Source organism: Triturus cristatus, chromosome 5_2, assembly GCF_964204655.1.
Source record: "Triturus cristatus chromosome 5_2, aTriCri1.1, whole genome shotgun sequence".
Classification (NCBI taxonomy): Eukaryota; Metazoa; Chordata; class Amphibia; order Caudata; family Salamandridae; genus Triturus; species Triturus cristatus.
The window spans coordinates 990,437,496-990,461,683 of record NC_140588.1 but is presented as its reverse complement, the minus strand read 5'-3'; the positions used below and the strand labels follow the sequence as shown (position 1 = coordinate 990,461,683).

At 44.7% G+C, this 24,188-nt stretch overlaps 1 protein-coding gene across 1 annotated transcript in view; it reads right to left on the bottom strand.

Moving 5' to 3' along the window:
- The window catches only part of ABCB7 (ATP binding cassette subfamily B member 7), an 801,099-nt gene that overhangs the window by 454,283 nt on the left and 322,628 nt on the right, over positions 1-24,188 (bottom strand). Inside the window, exon 5 of the mRNA XM_085608245.1 lies at positions 255-387. Coding sequence (XP_085464371.1) covers positions 255-387 — 133 coding nt within the window. The remainder of the gene's footprint in view (positions 1-254; positions 388-24,188) is intronic.

Here is a 24,188-nt window from a genome sequence, read left to right as displayed (position 1 = left end):
AATGACAAAAGGTATGACAGATGATTACGCGTGGACATAAAAAAAAAATCATCACAGGAAATTATTTTGATCCAGATTACCCCACAAAAATGATCAAACCGCGAGGTAATAAAACGTGAGCGCAATAAAGAGGAATAAATAGACCTTCAAAATGCTAAAGCGTTAGTCGTGAAAAGGTCAGCAGTCCCATAATATTCGGAAACCTTTTATGAAGAAAGTCAACACCTGCCGACAGATTAGAGAGTCGCACTTACAGCCAATCAGAACCGCGGTTGCCATGGTTGCCACCGTATTAGGCGCATCACTCAGGTTCAGCATGCTTCCAGACATCTGGTTGAGGCTGTCGACGGCATATTTAAACATGAAGGGAACCACTATATTTGTGCCCTGCAAGAATGAAAGCAGCAATTAGCCAATGGTACATTAAATTGTTTATTTATAAATAACAAATCAATACGGTATGTCTCGCCTCCATTATAGTCAGGAGTGTATGGCTACATCTCACCAGCTCCTTGTTTAATGCTACATTTCCTATTTTGAGTGGCCCTCTAAAAGCACTCATTCATTCATTCTAAAAGGTTTTCAATAAGCGGCAGCACGGCTGAGAGCAGCGGTGAATGGGCTGACTCCATCTGCAGAAGGTTGTCACACAGTTATGAAAAATCCTCGTCGCCAATAACACCACACTACAGGAAACTTGGTTTTTAGAAGGACGCAAATAGAGCGCGGGGTAAACAATTCAGAGTAATGCACACACACAGATTGACACGTCTCATTATGAACAAGTGCCTTAGGAGAAAAAAAAAGTCTTTACTCATATGGAGCATCATGGAAATTTTCATGCAACGGTACATTTTTGAGGACATTTCCTAAAATACATGCACACATAAGGCTTTATCCGTTTTTTTTTAAATTTAGTGTCACTTTTTCGGAGTAACTCTTTTTTTTTTATTAAGGTTTTATCAAACATGATGACACATGAGCTCTGCAATGCGAACATTGAAACATCCCTTTCAAATGCACGCCCCAACCACCCACCCACCTTCCCACTGACGCAGCTACGAATTCCGCAGATGTGGTCCTTGTGATGGGCTTGGAGCGGTCCCTCCCAATTACAGCTCAACATCCACCACCAGGGCCCTTAAACACCTCAAGTCCTAGGAAAATTCATAGAACTCTCAACCCAGGCGGTGAAAAGCAAAGATTCTCCATGCGTCACATACAGTCAACTGAAGGGCTACACATTTTTGAAAACTTGTCCCAGTATGCATGATGAGGTCGGTTCGTTTTTCGTTTTTTAAAGACCAGTTTATGACGCCAGAGTGCAAAGTCCGGAGTATCATTCCTAATACAGTTTAAGACTATCAGCATCCTGGCTACTACCATTGCTTGCCATAACAGAGCCCTATGCGTGGCACGTACATCCTCCAATGTCGGTACCTGAGAGTACCCTACCAAGATCTTAAGGGATGGGGTACCACACCACACCCCTCAGATGGGACTCAAGGCCAAGTTCCAAAACTCCTTAAATTGTCCCACCTAGGTGGGATGCCTTCCTGGGCCCACACCTCTAGCATGTGAACAGTGTTGTGACATATATTATGCAAACTCTCCGAGTCATTTACCAATGATATCACACCATACACTCCCATTCTATAAAATGCTTCTTTATGTCTTGGCTATACCTCATCAGTAAATGCTTCACTTATCAGGTGCGATGTCCCTACCCAAAACTTTGTTCGTTAGATTGAAAAACCATGTTACTCCTCATGCATCTTAGCGCAGTCTTCTGTAGATGCCTGATACCAGGCCCTTGGAAACACTGTTGCAGAGGCCTTTCTCTTTCTAGCAGCATCAGGTCCTTATTCTCCAAATGGAGCACCCAATGTCGAAGCTGCAGGCATTGTAATCTATTTTTTTTTCACAAAAGAGAGTGAGAGAAAAAAGCAGCACAGTTGCAATCTCCCAAATATTATATTGTCACTCAAGGCAACTGTAGTTTTACTGTTATCCCTCGTGGGTATACAGTTTTTTTGAGAAGCCAGATATCATATCAAGTAATCCCTGGACAAATTGTATGTCCTCTCGTCACTTAGTATGGTGGAATATCCCAAGATATTGGAGAAGACGCCTCACTCACTAACAGTGACATGCTTCATCATAGGCGTCTTTCCACACCCAGGTAAGATGGTACTACCTGGGCGGACTCAACCAAAGATGTTCTGGGAGTTCTTATATAAGATAACAACTGGTTAAGCAGGGAACCAGATACGTGATATATTAAAAGTACCTACGGGTATACCCAAATGTGGTACTTTATTCTTAGGGTACCCGTGGAATAGTTAAAATCGTGAGATGGGGTTATTTTGAAAGCAATTTTTTCAAATATACCCTCTTTATAATGCCAACATGTTTCGGCCCTCGGTGCTAGCCCTATCGGGTCTGGGGCCTTCGTCAGGGCTGTAATATCTATTCCTTTATTAAAGGTCCCTGCCTTGTATTAAGCAAATATTCCATGCACAACAATCATGAGGCCTATTGCACTCACCTAAATTTTAGAAGACGATAACCAGTAGATTTTCTACAAGATAAAAGGGGATACAGACATATACAAACAGTTTAGTGGTTTTTTGATAGTATACTATCACTATGATGTTCCTTTTATCATTTACATTTGCAACATCTATATATCCACTCAAACTAAGTGATTGTTTTTACTTGGTGTATTGAACAACCAAAGGGTCATTACCCGTGCTACTACCTCAGTGATTTTTATTGCCTCTGATTTCCGTCGGTACGTTATAATTGATAACAGTGTGGATCATAGTGATTTATCACAATATCAACAGAACTGTGTGCAACTTTAGTAAACTCACACGCGTGTGATTCGATCTTATCTCGAGCATGCTTAGTGGTACACACATTCGTGGTCTGGATCTAGCCCACTCCCATACTAACAGTGCTTCTTCTTGTGTCATGCCAGCAAGGCTAGTATTTATATTTTTGTTTTATATCATTTATGGTCTCACCTACTGGATGATGCTATTGGGCACCATGCGGGTCTTGTGTGTCACGGTGGTGTCTTGTAGTCACACACTAAACACAGGTGGGGGATCAAAGAATTAAGGAATAAAGCATCGGTACATCGTAGTTAAGAGGCTCGCTGTATTGTTGATAGTGATTTTCTACTTTTTTTTATATATGTCTAATCAATGTTACTTATTCTCATATTCTAAAAACAAACACATTATGATTCTGTTTTGGTAATGTTATTACTCCGAGTTTTCCCTGATTGTCACTTGATAGAGCACTCACCCACCAGAAGCAATTTTTTGTTTTTATGTGCATCGTTTAGTACTCGTTTTTCGTATACAAAATTTCAGTCATCGAAGCAGTTTTATCAAGTGGGAACAGTAAAGGCACCCTTAAGTCGATAGCAGGGGGCCTAGGAGCCACAGCCGTCTCAGAAGTCTAATCTGAGGCTTGTTCGCAGATCTCAATTTTGTGTCTTCAACTTGTAGCCATTCAGTGGCGCAGGGCAGGCACACACCAGTAAGACCTGCTGTTCTCAATGATTAGTCACCTGATGGCAATTTTGAAGTAGACTCCCCATAAAACACAATCAAGGAGCTCCCCTGATAATTGAAGCCCATCCTGGTTCATTAGGTACCAAGGATGAGGACCAGAGGATGAAACATGCCACCAATATTTATGGTGGGTGAGTGTCCTAAAAAAAGAATAGGTTCCCTCCTAACCCCACCCCCCCCACCACACTATCAGGAATAAAATAGCAGTAGGGAGGCATACATTTAAAGAATTACAAGTTCTCTCATTTGTTGATTAGGTTTTGGATAGCAATGGGAAGTCGAGGGAACCCGTAACAGTAATTCTCATTTCTCCCCTTTTTTATATTTGCTCCATGATCAGTCCCCACCTCTGCCCAGGCAAGCGATTGTCCTCCAAGGGATCCCCTGGACCCCAGACACCTAGGAAGAACAAAAGTTACTTACCTGTAAACTGTGGTTCTCCAGTATTGGTATCTTTCATAGATTCACATGCTTGAATCATTCCTCGTCGTCGGAGTGGGAGTCCCACGGTACATAAAAATAGCAATAAATATGCATAACATAGCCATATCATATGTAAATTAGAACCAGGAAGTAAAATAGCTAGAAGTTAATAGGAAAAAATCTTCCACTTTCATGACTCGTCCAAGTCATTATATATAGTCCAAACTACAGCCAATCAGGCAACAGCACCCTCCAGAATGTTCTTCCCAGAGGCTCGGGCTCTCAGATTTTCCAGCACAAGTGAGATATAAGAGTAAAGTAGCCAAGAGAGCCTCTGAGGGGAGGTGGGTGGGTTGCATGTGAATCTATGAAAGATACCAATACTGGAGAACCACAGTTTACAGGTAAGTAACTTTTGTTCTTCTCCAGTATTGGGGCATCTTTCATAGATTCACATGCTTGAATCAGAGTAGATAGCAGTAACTCCATAATGATGCTTGTGAGATCATCAAAGAAATATATATTGTCATGTGATCAAGGCTCAAGCGAGCCGAAACGCGTAATGGCGACTGAGGTATAAAGAAGATTTTTGCACTTATATTTGGGTCCGTGTCCATCTCTTGGGAGAGCCGCCATTGGAATTTAGCGGTTGAATACTTGTGATATATATATATATATATATATATATATATATACACACACACACACACACACATAAAATCAAAAAAGATATGTACATAAGAATGCATCAAAGAGGAGGAGGGAAGAACAGAGGCTCACCTTATTTAAAAAGATTGCAGAGAACCGCTTGTCCCACAGACGTGTCTGCATTGCCGGCAGCTTCTAGACAGTAGTGCTTGGTAAAGGTGTGCCTGCTGGACCATGTTGCAGCTCTGCAGATTTGATGAAGAGGCACACCAGCAAAGAGCAGTAGAAAAAGATTGCTCTAGTAGAATATGCTCTCGGAGTTGCCTGCAGCCATCTACCCGCTTGCTGATGACAGAAAGATTGCAGCAGAGATCCAACGAGCTATGGTCTGTTTGGTTATAGGGTGCCCTTTGCGCATTTTTCCATATGTAATGAAAAGCTGATCAGATTTTCGTATTGAGGATGTCCTTTGCAAGTAAAATTTTAGAAATCTTATGACATCAAGAGTAGGTAAAGCCCTTTCCGCAGGTGATTGAGGATCAGGAAACAAAGTCTATAAAATAACTGGTTCATTGAGGTGAAAATCGGAAGGCACTTTAGGCACAAAAATGGGGTTAGTGCGGAGCACTACCTAGTCCCTGGTGAATTGAAGGAAAGGCGGTTTAATAGTGAAGGTTTGAATGTCACTGACCCGCCTGGCTGATGTGAGAGCCAACAGCAGAGACATCTTCCACGACACAAACTTCAAATCAGCTCTATGAATAGGTTCAAAGGGGTGTCGCATGAGTTGTGCCAGAACAATGTTAAGATGCCAGGGTGGAGGCGGATGGCAGGAAACATACAAAACAATCCTTTGAAGAATTGTTGAATGATCCGAGAGGAGCAAAGAGAATGTGTACCATCTTGTCGGAATCTTGAGATAGCCGCTAAGAATACTTTAAAAGTAGAATGGGAAAGGCCTGACTTTGCCAAATGTAAAAAGAATAGTTGTTCCGGTTTTGCACGTACTGGGTGAATATTGGCGGCTTGACACCAGAGGCAAAAACGCTTCCATTTGAACATGTAGGTTTTTATTGTAGAAGGCGCTCTAGCATTAGCTAAGACCTCCCTACACTCCGAAGGAATGTCTAAGTGGGCAAACTCAAGGTGTTCAGGCACCAGGCTGCTAAGCGCAGAGATGCAGGATCCGGATGGCAGATCTATCCGTTGTGGATGGATAGGAGATTCGGTATTGGTTGCAACTGAATGGGATCGCATTCAGATAGGAGGAGTTCGGTAAACCAGAACTGGCGAGGCCACCTGGTAGCTATTAAGAGTAGGCGACAAGGCTCCTTCATTTTCCGGAGAACCCTGGGAACCAACAGTATCGGTGGAAAAGGGTAGGAATAGATCAGCGACCAATTCATCAAAAACGCATTCCAGCACGAGTCTCGTTGGGGAAGCCAACTTGTGTAGAATAGGTATTTGAGGTTCAGACTGGTCGCGAACAAGTCCAGATCGGGTCGACCCCACTTCTGAAATATACGATCCAACGTTGGTTGATAGAGCTCCCACTCGTGATTTGACACTGTCGACCTGCTGAGGGAGTCCGCCAGGATGTTGGATACTCCCGGAACATGGACTGCTGAGACAGTTATTTGGTGTCGTATCGCCCAATCCCAAATTTGCTGGGCTTGCTTTTTGTTTAGGTAGTGCATACTTGTTGTGTTGTCCGTCCGGATCAACACGGATGCTCCTAGAATGATGGCGCAAAAAGATTTTAGGGCCAGGAAGATAGCTAGCAACTCTAAAAGGTTGATATGCCAAGTCCTTTGTTTAGCATCCCATTTGCCGTTGACTGTTAGTCCTTGAAGGCGCGCTCCCCACCCTTCGAGGGAGGCGTCGGTGGTGATGACGAAACTTGGAGCTTCCACTAGGAATGAGAGGCCTGCTGCCACGTTCCTCTCGCGAGTCCACCAGCGCAATGCCTTTCGCATCAGAGGAGTGATGTGGATGATATCGAAGGACCCGGAGACCTGTAGCCATTGGTTGTTGAGCTCCTCTTGCAGGGGTCTCATCTTGAGACGACAGTTGGGGACCAAGGGAATGCAGGATGATCGCATCCCTAGAAGTGACTTGAACTGTCGGACAGAAACACACATTTTTGATCGTAGTAGTTGAGCAAGCTTCCACAGCTTTTGTTGTCTTTCGGTTGAGACAAAGGCTTGTGTCCGCAAGACTGTCTATGGTGGCTCCTAAGAATGTTCTTGTTTGTGATGGGATAAGTTGAGACTTGTCCAGATTGATGGAGAGACCCAGAGACTGGAAGAGTGACAGACATTTCTGAGTATGGACGTTTGCGACTGCGAAGGAATTCGCCTTGATAAGGCAGTCTTCTAAATAAGGAAAAATGTGTATTCCTTCCAAACGAAGGTGTGCAGCCACCAGTGCCAAAACCTTGGTGAAGACACGGGGTGCGGAATGTAGTCTGAAGGGAAGGACTTTGAACTGGAAGTGCCTGCCAGCCACTCTGAATCTCAAGAACTTTCTGTGTCTGGGTAAAATCGGTACATGAAAGTAAGCGTCTTGGAGGTAGAGTGTGGTCATGTAATCCCCTGCAGAGAGGAGTTGAAGGACTTCTTGCAAAGTCAACATCTGGAAGGATTGTTTTTTTGAGATATTTGTTGAGGGACCGAAGATCCAAGATGGGGCGCCATTCTCCTGATTTCTTTTTTATTAGAAAAAATCTGAAATAGAAACCGGTGCCTCTTTGTAAATTCGGAACCACTTCGATTGCTCCCTTTTTAAACATCAAATTGATTTGAGAGAAAAGCTCTGTGAGATGAGCTGGTGGCAGGCCCTTGGGAGGTGAATGTGGAGGAAGCTTGATAAACTCCAGCTGGCCGCAATGTCCAAGACCCATTTGTCTGTCGTTATAGCAGACCAGGTTGAGTAAAAACAGGAGATCCTTCCTCCAACTTTTGTAGGATTGAGCGGTAGAGCAGGTGGCAAGTGGCAGTTGTCACTGCTTCTCAGACACATTTCATCCGCAATAAGATGACTTATTCCTTCTTTGTGCATAAGACATAGTTGGTTGTTGCCTGAAGGATTGTTGTCATTGTGAGGAGTAACGTTGGTTACCCTAATAGGACTGGTATTGCCTTGACTGATTATAGCCTCCTCGACTGGAGAAGGATCCACAACCTTTAACGCCACGAAAAGGTGGTTTTCGAAACTGAATAGTACCGAGAGATCTCGCTGTCTCGGTATCCTTTTTAGGTCTCGCCTGAGCCAGCGCTTTAGCGCTGCTCTGGCGAGAGCTTTAGTAAACGGGGGATTTGGAAGTGAAAACTAGTGCTTTCAGGCCTGCAAATACAGTGCATGTGCGCCGGGCACGCGCACCATTTGGCAGCCTGCGTGATCATTTCGCGGCCGCTTTGATGTTCACAGTGAGCTGCGCGGCCACTGAGAACATCAAAGCAGCCGCGAAAGTGCTCACCATTTGCCAGCCTGCGTGCCTCTCTCCCCTACCCCCTCCCTTATCCCACTTCCTGCTTGTTCTCTTTGTGTTACTGCAGCCCACCACTGCGCCGGTTTCATATTTTAAATTAACGCGGTTGCTTCTAAGCGTTGCCAAAGAATACAAGGTGCTGATATCACCTATTTTATCACAACTGGCCGAGGGACTTTGTTTAAATGTCAGCATGGATGTTTAAAGAGTGGGTCTGAAAAAATAAAGCAGTGTTGGGAAGAGTCATTTGAAACTGTTACAGCGCAAACGGAATGGAAACTTTCGAACAACATTCTCATCTCAGTAAGAAACTTGCCAGCTTGCTGTTGAAACAGCATCCATATGTACAACTTTATGAAAGCCACATTACAGCTCCTACCAATAATAACAATCTTTACCACGAGGCGACATTTCTTTTTATTGTACCACTGCAGACTCGCAGGGTGCCATCTGCGTGGGTCATGTTACAAATGTTGCTTTCAGTTTCGCGGACTTGTTAAAGCTGGAAAACACCTCCCCGCCTCCTCCTCCCCTACCCCTTCCTTTCCTCCCCCGGCTCCTTCCCGCCTCCTCCTTTTTTGGAGTCAGAGCTAGTAAACAAGCGACAAAGCCACTCCACCCTAAATTAACATCAGTACAGCGCCCAATAACCCTCCTAATTCACCCTTCACTGTGAATGCAAACTTACATTTTTAGGATAAGTTTTCCGATATTGCAGCCAATAAAGTTCACATTTCATGCTTTGCTGCTCCTCTCTTCAAATTTACCTTCACATTAACAATCTCCCCCAACCCCCCACCCTCGAACTATTTTTCGTATGGGAACGATTCCCCTTTTAAAACACTTCCACCAACATTCACTGAAAAGCACACTACAGTTAGAACATCGTGCCCTATAAAACTAAGCTCCATATAGAATCGACCCTCTTAGAAGCACACCACCCTCAAACAGTCCTTCTGTGCCTACAACACACAAGACAATTTATCCTATGAGAAAATCCACATAATACACATTCTCCTGCAGCAGCATCCTTCCCACATTACTTTTTCTGCAGGGCCACTCACCTCCAGCTTTTTTTATTAAAACTTTGCAACATGCTGAACACAAGCAACAATACTCCACAATATAGCTTAAACACATTAGCAAAGCCAATAGCTCTGGCTAAACACTTATAAGATCCCAAAGGCGAGACCGATTGGCTTTGCCAATGCTTGTTAATGGCTTGTAGTGCTTCATCAACATGCTGACCAAAAAGAGACTCGCCGTCAAAAGGCATGGCGATTATTTTCGTCAACTTCCTGACGAAATGATGTGGATTTCAACCAGCCCTGTCGCCTCAGGACAGCCGCACCTGCCAGTTGCCGAAAACCCGTAGACGCAACATCCACAGCAGGATCTATCATCTCAGCCGAGATTAGTTCTCCCTCTTGAAGGATTTTTAGCGCTTCCACCTTGGAGGGCTCAGGTAACATCTCGATGTAAGGAGAGATGTCGGACAACATCTGTCTATCATAGCGGCCCAAGATGGCCAGTGAGTTAGCTGCACGGACAGTAGTGGCCGCCATAGTCGAAACCTTTTTTCCAAATTGTGTCCAGACGTCTCCCATCCCGATCCGGGGGAGCAGACAATGGAGAAGAGGGATTACGTGCTTGGCGTTGCGCTGCTTGGGCAATAACAGAATCTGCCTTAGGCTGGCCTATCAGGCATGCTGGTGAGTTATCCGGTGCCTTGTATTTCTTCTCAAGGCGAGGCAGGACCGCCGGAATGGAGGCAGGAGTTAGCATGACTTTCAGTCCTTCCTGCCAAATAAAAGTCAATAATAGGAATACTTTGCACTGGTTTCCTCGGCTGGTCTTTAAATCGTAAAGGAAACAATCATCCTTCTTTGTTTCCATGGGAAGAAGGAACCGTTGTGCTGCTCTTTCCATTAGAACATGAAAACCTCTGATGTCAACTGGAGGCGAGTCAACAGGAGCAGGTGTCGAAGGAGATGGCGTTTGTATTTGATAGTCATCCCATTCTGTAAGGAGTGATCTGTCATCCAATTCTCCTTCTCTGTCATCATCCGGGGTGTGGGCTTCCTGATGATGAGACATCGAAGGTACCGGAGAAACTGGTCTGGGCGACCTCAACACTATTGAAGATTGAGGAACAGGTGTAGGTGGTACAGAAGAAAACGATTCAGATGGAGGAAATCGGCGGTAATAGTCATCGAGCATGTACTGTAGATTGTTTAGAAGAGATAGAGGCAATTGTGCCGTAGGGTTTGACTCTGGAGCTGGAGGAGCAGTGTCCAGATAGTACCCCTCTTCTTGAGCTACGTCTTGGTATTTAATGAAGAGTTCAGAAGGGCTCCTGGCAGTACGAAACCTGTCATCTTCCTCAGATTCATCCTCATTTGCCCCATAATCCAGGAACTGCTCGGGCAACACAAGAGGCACTCTACTGTGTGAATGGGAGACAAGACCTGCCTTTGAAGCAAGGAAGGGGCTGTCGGCGGCAATAGTGTAGGCGGCACCGCATATGTCCTTGAGGATGCCATGGCCGTAGACGACGACCAAACTTGAAGATTAGTGCAGGAAGATAGCAGCGTCGACGAAGCAGCCGTCGACGAGGCCATCGCGGTCGTCGAGGCCATCATCGTCAACGAGGCAATCGTCGATGAGGAGGGCATAGACGAAACAACAGTCGACGAGGCAACCGTCGACGAGGCCATCGTTGACGAGGTGCTCTTATTCTTCGTCGACGGAGGGGCGTCGACGATAGACTTCAATTTCTTAATCGACGAGAGGGCAGTGACTGACATGGTTTGTCTCACGGAGACGGAAACCAGCATCGACGGCGAGGAAGCAAACAACAGTATCATCTGAGGCTTTGGAGACGAGAAGTTTGCAGTAGACATCGTCGTTGCGGCGACGGTAGGCTTCGTCGACAAAGACGTCGTCGAGCTCGTCGATGACAGAACCCGTTTCTGAGGTAAATCTGTCAGAAATAGGTTTAGAAGCCTGAGACTTCACAGTATTTCTCAGGGGCGTAGAGGGCAAAGTTTTTCCCTTAGTAGGTGGAGGAGCCTTTTTGAAAGTGGAAGGCAACTCAGCACTCATAGAGGTGTGCTGTCTTTTCAGCACCCTAGCCCCTGGAGAGGTCAAATCCGTGTCGCTAGTCCTCTACCTAGAGGAAGCAGACTTGACAGATTAAACACTTCCAACTTCAGATAAAGGGTTGTCTTGATCCTTAATCTTCTGTAGCCACAGAAGTAGATGTCCCTCTCTGTCCCTCAGAGTTTTGTGAGGGAAAAGTTCAGATTTTGCATTCTCTTACTTGGTGATCCAGATAAGCAGTAAATGCTTATGGGGGTCTTCAGAAAACAACCGGGGCTTCCCACAAGACTCACAAGGTCTAAAGAGAGATTTCTTAGAAGAAGACATCATGAATGAAGAAATTCTAAAGAAAACCTGAGTAGTACTGAGCAAAGCTCAAGGAGACTCCCTTCACACGACGTGCGGTAGAAAATCTGAGAGCTTGAGCCTCTGGGGAGAACATTCTGGAGGGTGCTGTCGCCTGATTGGCTGTAGTTTGGACTATATATAATGACTTGGATGAGTCAAGAAAGTGGAAGATTTTTGCCTATTAACTTCTAGCTATTTTACTTCCTGGTTCTAATTTACATATGATATGGCTATGTTATGCATATTTATTGCTATTTCTATGTACCGTGGGACTCCCACTCCGACGACGAGGAATGATTCAAGCATGTGAATCTATGAAAGATACCCCAATACTGGAGAAACAAATTGTTCATCCATGAAGTAGCAGTACTCTGGGTTTGCTTCAGATTTTCTGAAGTGTGTATATGTTTCTCTGGCGCAGCATTGAGCTGGTGTGATCATCAGTCTGTAAGGCAACTTTAGAATCTTCAGTATATATCTGCTGGTGTGTGATTGAAAGTTTTGGCAGCTAGAAAATGAATGATGAAAACAACAGGACATGCACGGTTAGTGAGCCCTGTAACGTTCTCTTCCTTTAAAGGACCCGGGGTATTACATGCTTAAAGTCTTGCATGGGCCAGACTTGTGCTACTACGCCGTGAACCAAACTGTAAGGGTTCAGGATCCAAGGCGCCTACCGAGCGTCGCCGGACTACACGTCCCAGCAAACACAGAAACAGGAAGTGGGCGGCTACTTAAGTCCGTCACGCACGCCTCCTGACGTGCGTTATTTTGCATCTATGGAGAACACCCTGTTCGTCGCTCGGAGTGAGGCGTCCCGGGGAAACAGGAAAGAGGACTAGAGATTTCTCTTGCCCGTCCCTCGGAGCTTGGCGACCAGGCGGGGAGAGGCTTTGCAGGCTTCGGAGGCTTTTCCGTAGAAGGAAGCAGGTGAGAGTGTTGCAGCTCGGCTGAGCTACCCGGGAGAGGTTTTGGTCCTGGCGAACCTCAAGACCCTCCTTCCCTGATTTCGAAAAGTTCCGGAGGGAGCATCGACGAGAGGAGGCTCCAACCATGAGCCGTTAACTTTGATATTGTGAGGTACAGCTCCTTGAAGCGGTATCGAGTTGGGTAAAAGGTGAATAGGCGGATAAGCGTGGAGCAACGTTATCCGACCGTTAGAACATGGTAGCGCAAGGAGCGCTCTAATCAACAGGCCACGGAGAAGGGAATAGGTCAAAGTGTGTTGATCTCCCCGGTGGGAAGGAGCGCTGCAACGTAGGTATTTACGGCGGCGGTGTAGTCACTGTGGAAGCCGATCATCAGAGGTAGACTGTATCCGTGACTGTGAGAAGTGAAAAAAGACTGAAGGTGTTCTGGGTTGCTTACTATGGAGGAATAGAGTCCACCCGTTCATCTGAGAACTCCCTAGGGCCATTAGCGAGACCGACAGAGAGTAGACTGTGGTAATGCTATAATAAGTTTGGGTTTGGATAACTCCCGTTTTCATGTAGCGAGACCGACAGAGAGTAGACTGTTGTTATGCTATGAGTTGTTGGTATTTGGAGAAGCTTCCATTTTCAGGTAGCGAGACCGACCGAGAGTAGACTGTTGTTGTTATATTGTCTTGTACTTGTTTTCTCGTTTCAGAACCCAATCCCTGCTGACCCCCACCCCTTTCCTTTCCCTCGCCTGATCACTTCTGGGCTCCGTAACCTTTTGGTTGGAGTCCGGGGAGATCGGGAGGTGGAACTCTATATCATCACTCGGATCCTGAGGAGTTCTGCAGATCGTGACACAAACTTGTTTATCAGTTTTAATTTTTACTAGTGAGATGATCAGCTTGCGGTGCACTCTTAGAAAATGTGAAGGCACTGTGGCGAGACAGCTGGTCAGCAAAAAAGAATGAATAACCGAGTGAATGAAGTTCGTCAATAGAAATAAAAAAGATACTGAATGCCTTCAAAGGTTTAAAGTGTGAATCAAGATTAAGTGAACAGGCAATTTAATAGGTAAAATCTTCCAAAGTGAGAAGGCTGTAAAAAACTCTAGATCACCCTACATGGAAGTCTTCATCCATTCCTAAGCAGGAAGAGGAATCATTACCAAAGCTTTAAATGCAGACCTCTTCACAATATCCAGGGACATGCATAGAAAGAACTGTGTGGCTGCTAAGGAAGACCAACTGGCTTCTTGAGTGTAAGCAAACAGGTCGTGGAAACCTTGCTTCTGAAAGGAGAACAGAAATAAATTATTCTCATAGTTGCTTTGAACAGGTGAACTAAAATGAGAAAAACAGCCCTTCCATGAATCACAGGGATTCCAGGAACTACTTTACATTACTGCTGGATCCCAGGCTTCTTGTGCTAATGCCAAGACTGAGCTCAGCTGATAGGGCTGTGTGAGCCATGGCATGGCTGGGTTTCTTTCACCCCTCTCCGCTTTAGTATTCACCAGATTCCCCCGCTTTAATACGCAGCCGCTAAGGAGTGGAGTAAGCAACCAGATAATGGCCAAGCTCCAGGGCGAGTTCTTGAGATTCGAATTAGATCTCAAGCAGGGCTTGCCTCCTCTCACTGACACTGATTGGATGCACCATCTCATCCCTAGTCTGAACAATGGTCCATGAACCAGATGGTGCTGCCTACAGCTGCCCAGTGATCAAGGTAATCTGGCTGATCATGCGTTGAAGGAGGCACGAGCAATGTGAGGTGCCCCTCACCATTTAAAACAAAGATTATTCTTGTATTTGCAACTACCTTGTATGTTGCAAGATAAAATGTTTTCAAGGGCCGGGTGGTTTGGTAGTGCATATCGGCTACAGCTGTCCTCTTCCTCAATTTCATGGCTAATAAACATGATGAGCAGATGATGGATCTCTTCTCCCAGGTTAGGACAAATGCTCTGTTTAAGCCTTGATTGTCACTCACCTGGAAGCTGGAGCACCTTATAAACAAATATTATAATGAAGCAGATTTGTTTGTGCCAATGCATTGAGTGTAGCCAGCTGGTAGATAAACCGTTTGGCTGCAGAGAGCTGAAGACAGGTGGCAGGTCACTTCTAGGTCTGTTACAGAGGGTATATGTGTGCTGGTGCTTGCAATGGCAGGATACGGTTTCTGTGGTGCTATAGCAACAACAAATCAATTGAGCATTTGGGATGCCAGGTGAACTTGAATACTACATGACCTTACATGTGCAGGTGTGCCACGTGAATTTCAACCCATCAGTACCAAATGTGTTATCTTTGAATAGAAGAAAACAAAGACTCTTGGTGGTTGACCAGGATGGGACCTGACAGACTATGCACTGCCCTTGCAGCAAGTAGTTACTCAGTGCCACCACTGCATGGGCAGCAGTGCCCAGCTCAAGAACAGCACCCACTTTGCACACCTGAACGCCCCCAGAGGTTGTGGTAGAATTAGAGCTGAGCTCTCTCTTTTCCAAGTCCCAGGCGGATGGCTATCACCATCCTCAAACCTTTTCGGCCCTCACCTGCTGTAGATCATCATTCTTGGGAAATCGTGTGAGAGGAGCTAGCAATAATACAAGCATTAAATTGAAAGGAGACTTTAGCCCGGAGGTGGTTCTGACTCAAATGCTATTAGGACCCCCGTGTGCCAATCTAATCCTGACATTTGTTTTTATTGGCAGACTGAATATTGGTTTTTCCGGGAGGATCTCTCGAATTTCACTCATGAGTCTACAAACTGAAATTGATGGTTGCTCCCAGTGTGTGGTTTTTGTCCTGATGATGACCCAATGATTTACAAGGTTTTAACACCATCAACGCCTTCCTTTGGGCAAATTAAGAGGAAGTATATATTGGATTTGTTTCTGTCACTTGACTTATTTTTATGTTAATTTTTCCTCTGCCATTGTCTTTTGTTTACACTATTGTCAGTATTTTTCATTTGTGTATGTCTTGTGTAACCCTGTGAGCACCAATTGATTATTGTAATTGTCTTTTGTGTTTTAGGAGTATATTTCATTAACAAACGTCTTTCAGATAACTATTTCATCCTTTGCAATTTTTCTTTGATTAATTGTCCTTTATCATTTGTATGTTTTGTGCTAAAAAGCAAATTATTCCCTGAACTATTGTTGCATTAACATTCAGTCTGGCTCCGGCTGAAATCGAGCTCCCATTCGAACATCGAGCCGACCTTTCATTTGGCTTCTGCCTGCCACCCACAATCTAACCTCATGCAGAAAGAGGTAAAACAAAGCATTAAGATTTGAGGTAAAAAAGGGAAAAGGTATACACCCAATTAGTGGCTAATTCGTACAAAGTGAAACCAGAAAATCAGGATTAAGACTTCTCCGCTTTTGTATTAGTCTAACCTATATTATGTTTGTGTATTTTCTCCTGTGACTTCTCCGCTTAACGAAATTGAGTGATCTTAGGCAAATTTTTAATTTTACTTGTACTCCTTTTTCTCCACTAGCGTATATGAAAGCACCTTCAAATACATGAGTTTAGATTACCAGCTATACTAAAACATATTGTGTTTGATTTAATGGACTAAAATGTGGCTGTATCTACAAGAATCTGGGCCACGTACTGATTCACATGACAAATGTCTTGCCCCTTCGTTCACTAATGACACTGTCGCCAGAGTGGAGATGGGGCGCAGGAATGGTTCCAAGCTCATGTATAAAAACGATCACTTTTTATTTCTTTTTATTTATTTTGAAGGTTTTGTATAGCACGAACAAGACCCTTGCGGGTATCAAAGCGCTTTACAGGGCAAATATAGTTGACAAAAATACACAAACATAATATAGTTTAGACTAATACAAAAGAAGTAGCTATCACAGACTGGCAAAATATATACACAGTTGTATAAATAGCTCAAGTGGATATATACACAGTTGTCTAAGTAGTTCAAGTGAATTTGGCCCAGAGAACCGATTTCACTTCTTTTTTGAAAAATGCAGTGGATGGGTTCTGTCTCGTTTCTGGGGGAAAGGCATTCCAACTCCTGGGAGCCATTCCTGAGAAGGTCCTGTTGTATGTTTTTTTCTTGGTAAATCGTTGTGGTTTCAGTAGAAGATAATAGGAGCTCCTGGTGGTTCTGTTACCACCTGATAGTACTAATTTCTCAGTTAGGTATCTCGGGGTTTTGTGATGTAAAGCCTTGTGCGTCATACAGGCTATTTTCAAATGGATTGTGGCCTCAAAAGGTAGCCAGTTGAGGACACCAAGGTCAGGGGGGATGTGACAGTTTCTTTTGGAGCCTGGGATGAGTCTAGCAGCTGTGTTGATTGAGGCTCTTAAAGGGGCCGTCGTCGATGTGGGAAGGCCGCAGAGAGCGACACTCCCATACTCCACTCTGGGGATTACTAGAGCTTGAACTGCCGGTTTGAAGTCATTTGCGGGCAGGAAGAGTTTCAATCTCCTCAGGGTGTTCATCTGAAAATGTACTCATTTAGTCACGGCGCTGATGTGTTTCTGCATATTTAGCTTATTGATGATGAGAGGCTGACGGTTAAGTGCAGTTAGGTGTTGCATCCACCCGAGGATGTTGGTCGATTGGCTGGGGGAAGCGATTAAGAGGAATTCAGTTTTGAGGGTGTTTAGTTTTAAGTGGTCACTGGCCAACCAGGTCTGCGTTTCTTGGAGAGTTGAATTGAGAGATTTGATGTCCTCAAGTGAGTGGATCTTTATGTAAAGTTGTGTGTCGTCTGGGTACATGTGATAGTGGACATTCGAGGAGCGGAGAAGATCGGTGAGTGGTTCCATAAACAGGTTAAAAAGTGTAGGGCAGAGGGATGATCCCTGCAGTACTCCTAGAGTGACTGGGGTGGGCTTGGATAATTCTTGATTGACCTTGAATCTTTGCGTTCTATTTTGAAGGAAGGAGGTGATTGTATGACTTTACAACGCATTCCGTTGTAACGCATGCCTTAACCACGCATGCATTACAACGCGAATGCCATCAACACGCATATCCTTTACCACGAAAATGCCTTTAACACGCAAACTTTTACAATGATTTTCGTTGTTAAATTATGCATGTTAATGGCATTTTCTTGTTAAAGGATATCACACTAAAAATCTACCCTTTAAATGTACCCCTGCGCGACACCACCCCCTCATTCCCCCTTACCTCTCCTCGATCTTCCTTGGTGACGTTCCAAGTCGTTAAGAGGAAGCTGAAGTGTCCTTCTGTTTCCTCGAATGACGCCGATTGCCTCCACATCTCTTTCTTTAAATGGCGGAAACAGGTGCAGTTTTTTTATATTTTATTTTGGGGGGTGCCCCCCAAACCCTCTTTTTTAATCCCACGCTTTTTTTTGAGGGGGGGGGGGGGGGGAGACCCCCAACCCCCCCCTTTTTTTTTCTTTTAACTTTAGCACACATGCCTTTACTACGAATTTCGTAGTACAGGTATGCGTGGTAAAGGCTTTTCGTTGTAACCACGCATGCGTTGTAATGCATGCGTGGTTATGGTTATGCGTGGAAACGGCCGCGTTGTAGTGGCCGTTTCCCAAGGAGGTGAACCAGTTTAAGACCGAACCAGATAGTCCCATTCTGTGTTTCAAGAGATCGAGTAAGTTGTCGTGTTTGATGGTGTTGAAGGCAGAGGATAACTCGAGCAGGATTAGTAAACGGGCTTTGTTTTAATCGAGGATTTTTAATGCGTCATCTAGTATGTGGGTCATGGCTGATTCGGTACTGTGCCCTGTACGAAAACCTGATTGGAATTGATCGAGCAGGTTGAAGTGGTCTATGTGGTTGCTAAGCTGTGTGCGAACACATTTTTCTAGTAGTTTGGCCAAGGTGGGGATGTTGGATATTGGGCGATAGTTATTCAGGTCTGATGGGTCCGCCGATGGCTTCTTTAAGATGGGGGGTACCTGACCTGCTTTAAGGATGTCTGGGATGGTTCCTTGCAGGAGAGAGGTGTTTATAACCCTCGTCCATAGAGGCACTAGCATTGAGATGAAGTCGTTTAGGTGGTGTGCTGAGAGAGGGTCTGAAAAGTGATTGGAGGGATTCAGGGCCGAGAGCGTTTTTAGGATAGTTTCTTCACTGTAGGTGTTGAAGAAGGCCCAGGATGCGTTGTTTTTGAGGTTGAACTTTGCAGCACCACTAAGAGGGGTCACAAGCGAGGTCAATGAGGGGATCCTATGAGGGTCTGTATGGGATAATAGATCATTAAGCAGGTCTGTCTTTATGTTTTCTGTCTTTGTTGTGAAAAAGTAGGCAAATTCCTCGCAATTGGGCAGTGTGTCTGGATTAATTTGGGACGAGTGGGAGAGACCCTTCGATTGAGATTTGATTAGTTCAAATAACGTTTTGGGGCGATTCGTGGCTTGGTCTAATTGTTTACTGAAGAAGTCTGCTTTTGATCATCTAATCTTTCTGTAATAGGAGTTTCTCATGCTTCTTAGTAACTTGAGGTGTTCAGAGGATGGTGCCGATCTCCACTATCGTTCAATTACTCTTAGTGATCTTCTGTCTTCATTTAGCATACCATCATACCAGGGTTTTGAGTCTTTTGTGGTGACTCTTTTCAGGTGTAGGGGAGCTAGATTGTCTAATGCCATGTTCATAGAGTGGAAGTAGTGATTAGTCAGATCACTGACCTAGTCTAACCCTTCTGGTGGAGAAATGAAGTTGGGATTAGAGGTTGCGGGTAAGTCGGGACCGACGTTTTTAAGGTTCCTCTTCCAGATTTTCGTTCTCGTGCGTTGGATAGAGAGTGGTTTAACTGATTGATTGATATGGAAAGTGATGATGTGATGGTCAGACCAATGACAGGGGAGGATCGCTTCAAGCTGGCTGGAGTCCGCTTTGGAAATGACTAGATCAAGGGTCGAGCCTTTCTCATGGGTGGGGCTGTCACAGATTTAGGACAGGTTAAGGTCTGATAGGAAAGCTATGAGGCTATTGACCTCTGGGTCTCGTACTTTTATTAAATATTTCTCAGTGCAGTTCTATAACATCAAGTATTAATGTTGAAGTTTCCACATGTCACAGAAATTCATTTTGTGGGGTTTGTGAAGAGAATTCATCATATTTTAAGAGGCCTTTGTTATATGATTTACATGGCAAACATTTTCAGGACTCGGCTCCAAAACGGGCTCGAAAAGTCAAGCCAGACCCTTCGCTCGGCTCATCCTATTAATTTGTTGGCTAGCCCACCTCTGCGCAAGTCTTAGTGCTACAACTCATACCATGGGGTACGAGCCCATTCCTATGGATTGTCTACTTGCTTTAATCGTGCTATCAAAGTGAAAACCCAAAAGCTATTCTCAACTTCTATAAGAAAATTCAATCAGTCAGTCAACATAATATTTAAATCCATGTGTTTATTGTTCAAAGTGCATTAAAGACAGTGCAAGTGGGGGGAGCCACAGTGCCTAGCTCCAAGATGGCCACACTCTAGTGAAGCTCCTTGTGTCGGAGCAATTTATCTGTTACAATCCAGGCAGCATCCTTCATGTCATAGAAGACTTCCCACAATGTTATTGGTAGCTGCAGCCACCGAAGGCCCACTGACAGCATATATGGGGCGGGAAGGAAGATGTCTATGCCGATCTCAACATGGCGGTGCCCTCTGTGCAGCGCTGATTGATCACCGATGACCGCAGGTCGGCTGCGCTTCCGTCGCAAAGACCTTCCATATTGCTCTGGCCCTAACCCTGTGTGCAAGGGGCACCCGAGGGGCTTTGTCAGTAGCCACAGCACGACCTGAGGGACAGCAGGCTTGAGGATGGTGTGGGCAGTGCAGGACCCGCTGGTGGATGCAATGGCTTGATGAATGACAGGACGGGCCGCGGGGGCCTGCTCATGCCTCCTGGTGCCGTAATTCACCCCCTCTGTCTCATTTGGCAACCGCAGGTGGCAGCAGCCCCGGTGGAGATCCTATGTGTGGACAGTGCGCAGGGATGTGCAATTCCTATAGCCCGACGCCCGGGACTTATTGTTTGGCGACAAGGGCAACAAGTGTTAATGTCTATTTTGTCCTTGGGACAAGTAGGCCCAACCCCCAACAGCACAAACCCTTTAGCTGCCAGTTTACAACACCACATTATGGATCAAGGAAGGGCATTGTCTACAGTTAAGGTAATATGTGTGTCCCTGTGTTAACACTGTTCAAACTTTTATTTATGGTTCATTAATGCAAAGCCTTTATTATTAGCGTGAGCACAAAGTAAATGTTGTCAGCTCTGCCTGCACTACTGATGGTGGTTCCAGTATAAACATGTACACACGTTTTCAAAGTTTAGTAATATGAGGCTATGTATAATGCTCCCAGAATGCTTTCTGATTATATGCAAATATTTGCAGAAGCTTGAAAGCAACAGTGATTCTTTGCTTTCAAAATAAAATGTTCACAAAAAAATGCAAGAAGGAAAAAAATGTTTTGCTAAACTACTGTAAGATTTTAGGTACCATATCTTTGCAGCATCATTTAGTAACATGTTGATGTATGCTTGTATTTCCCAAAAATATTCATAATGGAAAATCAGTGTAACCAGTTAAAATACGATTGTGGGAAACAAAAATAAACAAGCATTGGCAAAGCCAGTAGGTCTGAAATTGGTGGTTAGGCTTTTGGTTTTGTCAATGCGTGACTTGTTTAGGCATGGTTTTTGTTCAACCTTATTTGTGTGGGAGCTGCAGAGCCCTCGCCATTCTAACAAGCACTGGAAAAAGCAAAAAACTGTTTTTGGTTTTAAAAAGCACACATTGCCACAGCAGTTCCAGGCACTGAACAAAACCACTTTGTGTGCCAATATGCTCCTTGTAATAGAGCAGAATACTGTCACTCACAGTGAAGCCAACTGATAGACCGAGAGAAGGAGAGAGAGACACATAATTTTACTAAACACAAAAGGTCATGGTTAACCCCAGGCCTAATTGGAGGCCCAATTATTAAAGAAAGTCTCAAAAGTGCATCCATGGTATATATCCATGCGTTACGTGCATATATACAGTCTCCATGAATTTACAGAAGTAGGCCAAGAAATAGTACTCCTAGAAAATATTTGTGAACTGCATTTTAGCATGAGCAAATGTGCTTGTGTAGATTTACTCATGTGAAAATCTGAATGTTTCAAGTTCACTTTTACTCCAACCACTTTTACCCCAACCCTGAAGAAGTTTTACGTCTGCCACTGCCAGGAGTAAATTTCCAACCTTTTTCAGTATGGGAAAAGATTAGAAAAAAAGTTAGTGAAAACCCTTAAAACATGCAAGTTAGTAGGTTTGCACAGACTCAAAAGGGTAATTCCAACCCTTGAACTATTGCTTACCACTACCTTCAGCCCCAGTATGTAGACCTGCAGAAACGTAGCAACATAAGGGAATTGCTAGTATTCAAATCCTACTATGGTACAAGCCCTGGCATAATTAGAGAGGCTTTATCGGAACTCTTGCTTAATGAGATTGCTGCCGTAATTTGTCGCCACATTACATGGAACAAAAGGGACAAGTGGATTTTGTTACAGGACAAGTAGATTTATGAAGCAACCTGCCCCATGGACAAGTAGATATTTTATTAAATTCCACACCCCTGAGTGCGGTAGTGTGAAGCTGTAACATGCAGACCTGCATAGCCCAACTGGGCCACCACCGATGCCTTTATCAAAAGGACCTACAGCGACAGCTGACCTGCCTGCCCTCACCAGGACTATGCTAGGAGGTGAGGTACACATAGGTGGAAATTCTGCCCTTACAGCCCTGTTGGCCAGAACACCCTCTTTTCCTCCTCCCCTGTAGAGACCCCATGTGATCCTGTGATTAGCCTATGCAAGTGGCATTATGGCCCCCTTAACATGACCAGGTGTAATACATCCTGCTGAGCTGAGCCGCTGCCGGGACCCCATTCGTATGAACCTTGCAGTACAAACTGGCCTTTTGTCCCAGCTCAGAACTTTGAAAGGGGGTGTTACACACAACTGCGGAGCTCGCACCCTCGCTGCTCAATGTGTGGACCAATGTGAACGCCCACAGGCTGCTTGGGGGTCCTTTACATACTGTCTACCCTGATGCAGGTGGAGTGCCTGTGATTGGGCTGAGTGTCTTGAATGGCTGAGCAGACCCCTGGATGGCACACCTCGAGCACACAACTCACTGTAGAAAGACCTGTCAAAGATGGGGAAGTCCAACACCAGGCAGGCCAAGTTGCACTTTGATGCCTAGAACAGGAGCAGAACACAATCCAACGAGGGGTCATCCGTCTCTCAGGGTCACTCATCAGACGCAGAATAAGTTGATTTGTGGACACTGATTCTTCAAATAAAGAAACGTCTCACTTTGATAGATACCAAGATGGAGACGCTTACCACAAGAGTGAACAAGTTAACTAGTGCACTTCACAAACAAGAAAAGTATCACTATCACAGCAGAAGGCAGCAGTTCCCAATTAAATGAGGACACATCTGGCTACAAGGAGAAGCTACTTGACAGGAGCAAGGTACCTAACTTCATAAGACCAAATAACAAAGACCTGGAAGCCAGTTCATGACGCAACAACCTGCAAATTGTGGGACACCCGAGCCGACTGATAGAAACAACATGGTCAACTATGTGGAATCCCTGACTTTGAAAACATTTCTGTATTATCTTGTTCAGTTTCACATTCACTTTATTGACATAGTACATACAGAATCCACCACTAAGAACATGCAACCATAATATAACCGAAAGCCATATATATCAAGTACAGATACAAGACCATAAGTAATCAACTGCATAAGAAATGCACAATCATAAGAAAGGAAAAGCAGTGCTGCATACCTACTATGACCAGTAACTAGGGCTGTCTGGGTGGTCGGTAAGGTACAGGGGTCAACAACGTTGGGGCTGCATGCATCCACAGTTTTCCCTTCGAAGGTCTGTAATGGGCCTAGCCACGTACAAGCATGTGGGGTGGGATGGATTCAGTGCCCAATTATATAAAATGTATGTAACACTACTAGTGCCATGACTGTAGCACGTATATAATGAGGCGCAAAAGCAGGGGTGCCTTCCGTCCTCTTTGAATGAATCCATACTTATTACCCTTCCTAAACCAGGCAAACCATGTGATAATCCGGACTCATACAGGCTATTATCATTGATAAATACAGACGCTAAAATTGTGGATAAGATACTAGCCAACAGACTGTCTCTTAGTAACCGATCTGGTCCTCCCAGATCAGTTGGGTTTTAAACCTGGCAGATCCACAGTGCACAATTGAAGGTCCCCGTTTGCTCTTATACACCGGCTTAACTCTACGCTTGTAGCAGAGGCTGTCTTCCTAGACGCAATCAAAGCGTTAGATTCATTAGAGAACCAGTACCTTTTTGCCGTCCTATCATGCATGGGTATCCCACAGCACTTCATCAAGTGGATACAGCGGTTACACACCTCCCTGGCATCCTGGATACAAATGGTTCCCTATAGGATGGGGCCCTAAAAAGAGCTGCCCACTACCCCCCTACACTCCATGCCATTACCTCAGATCACCTGGCTTGCGCAATAGGTCAACTGCATCGGCGACGGGGACTGGCACTCTCTCCTCAGAATCAAATAGTCGATGACATTACACTGTATCTGACAGATTTGGGGCAGAATCCGATTATACGAGAGTTCACCCTATTTCAGGCG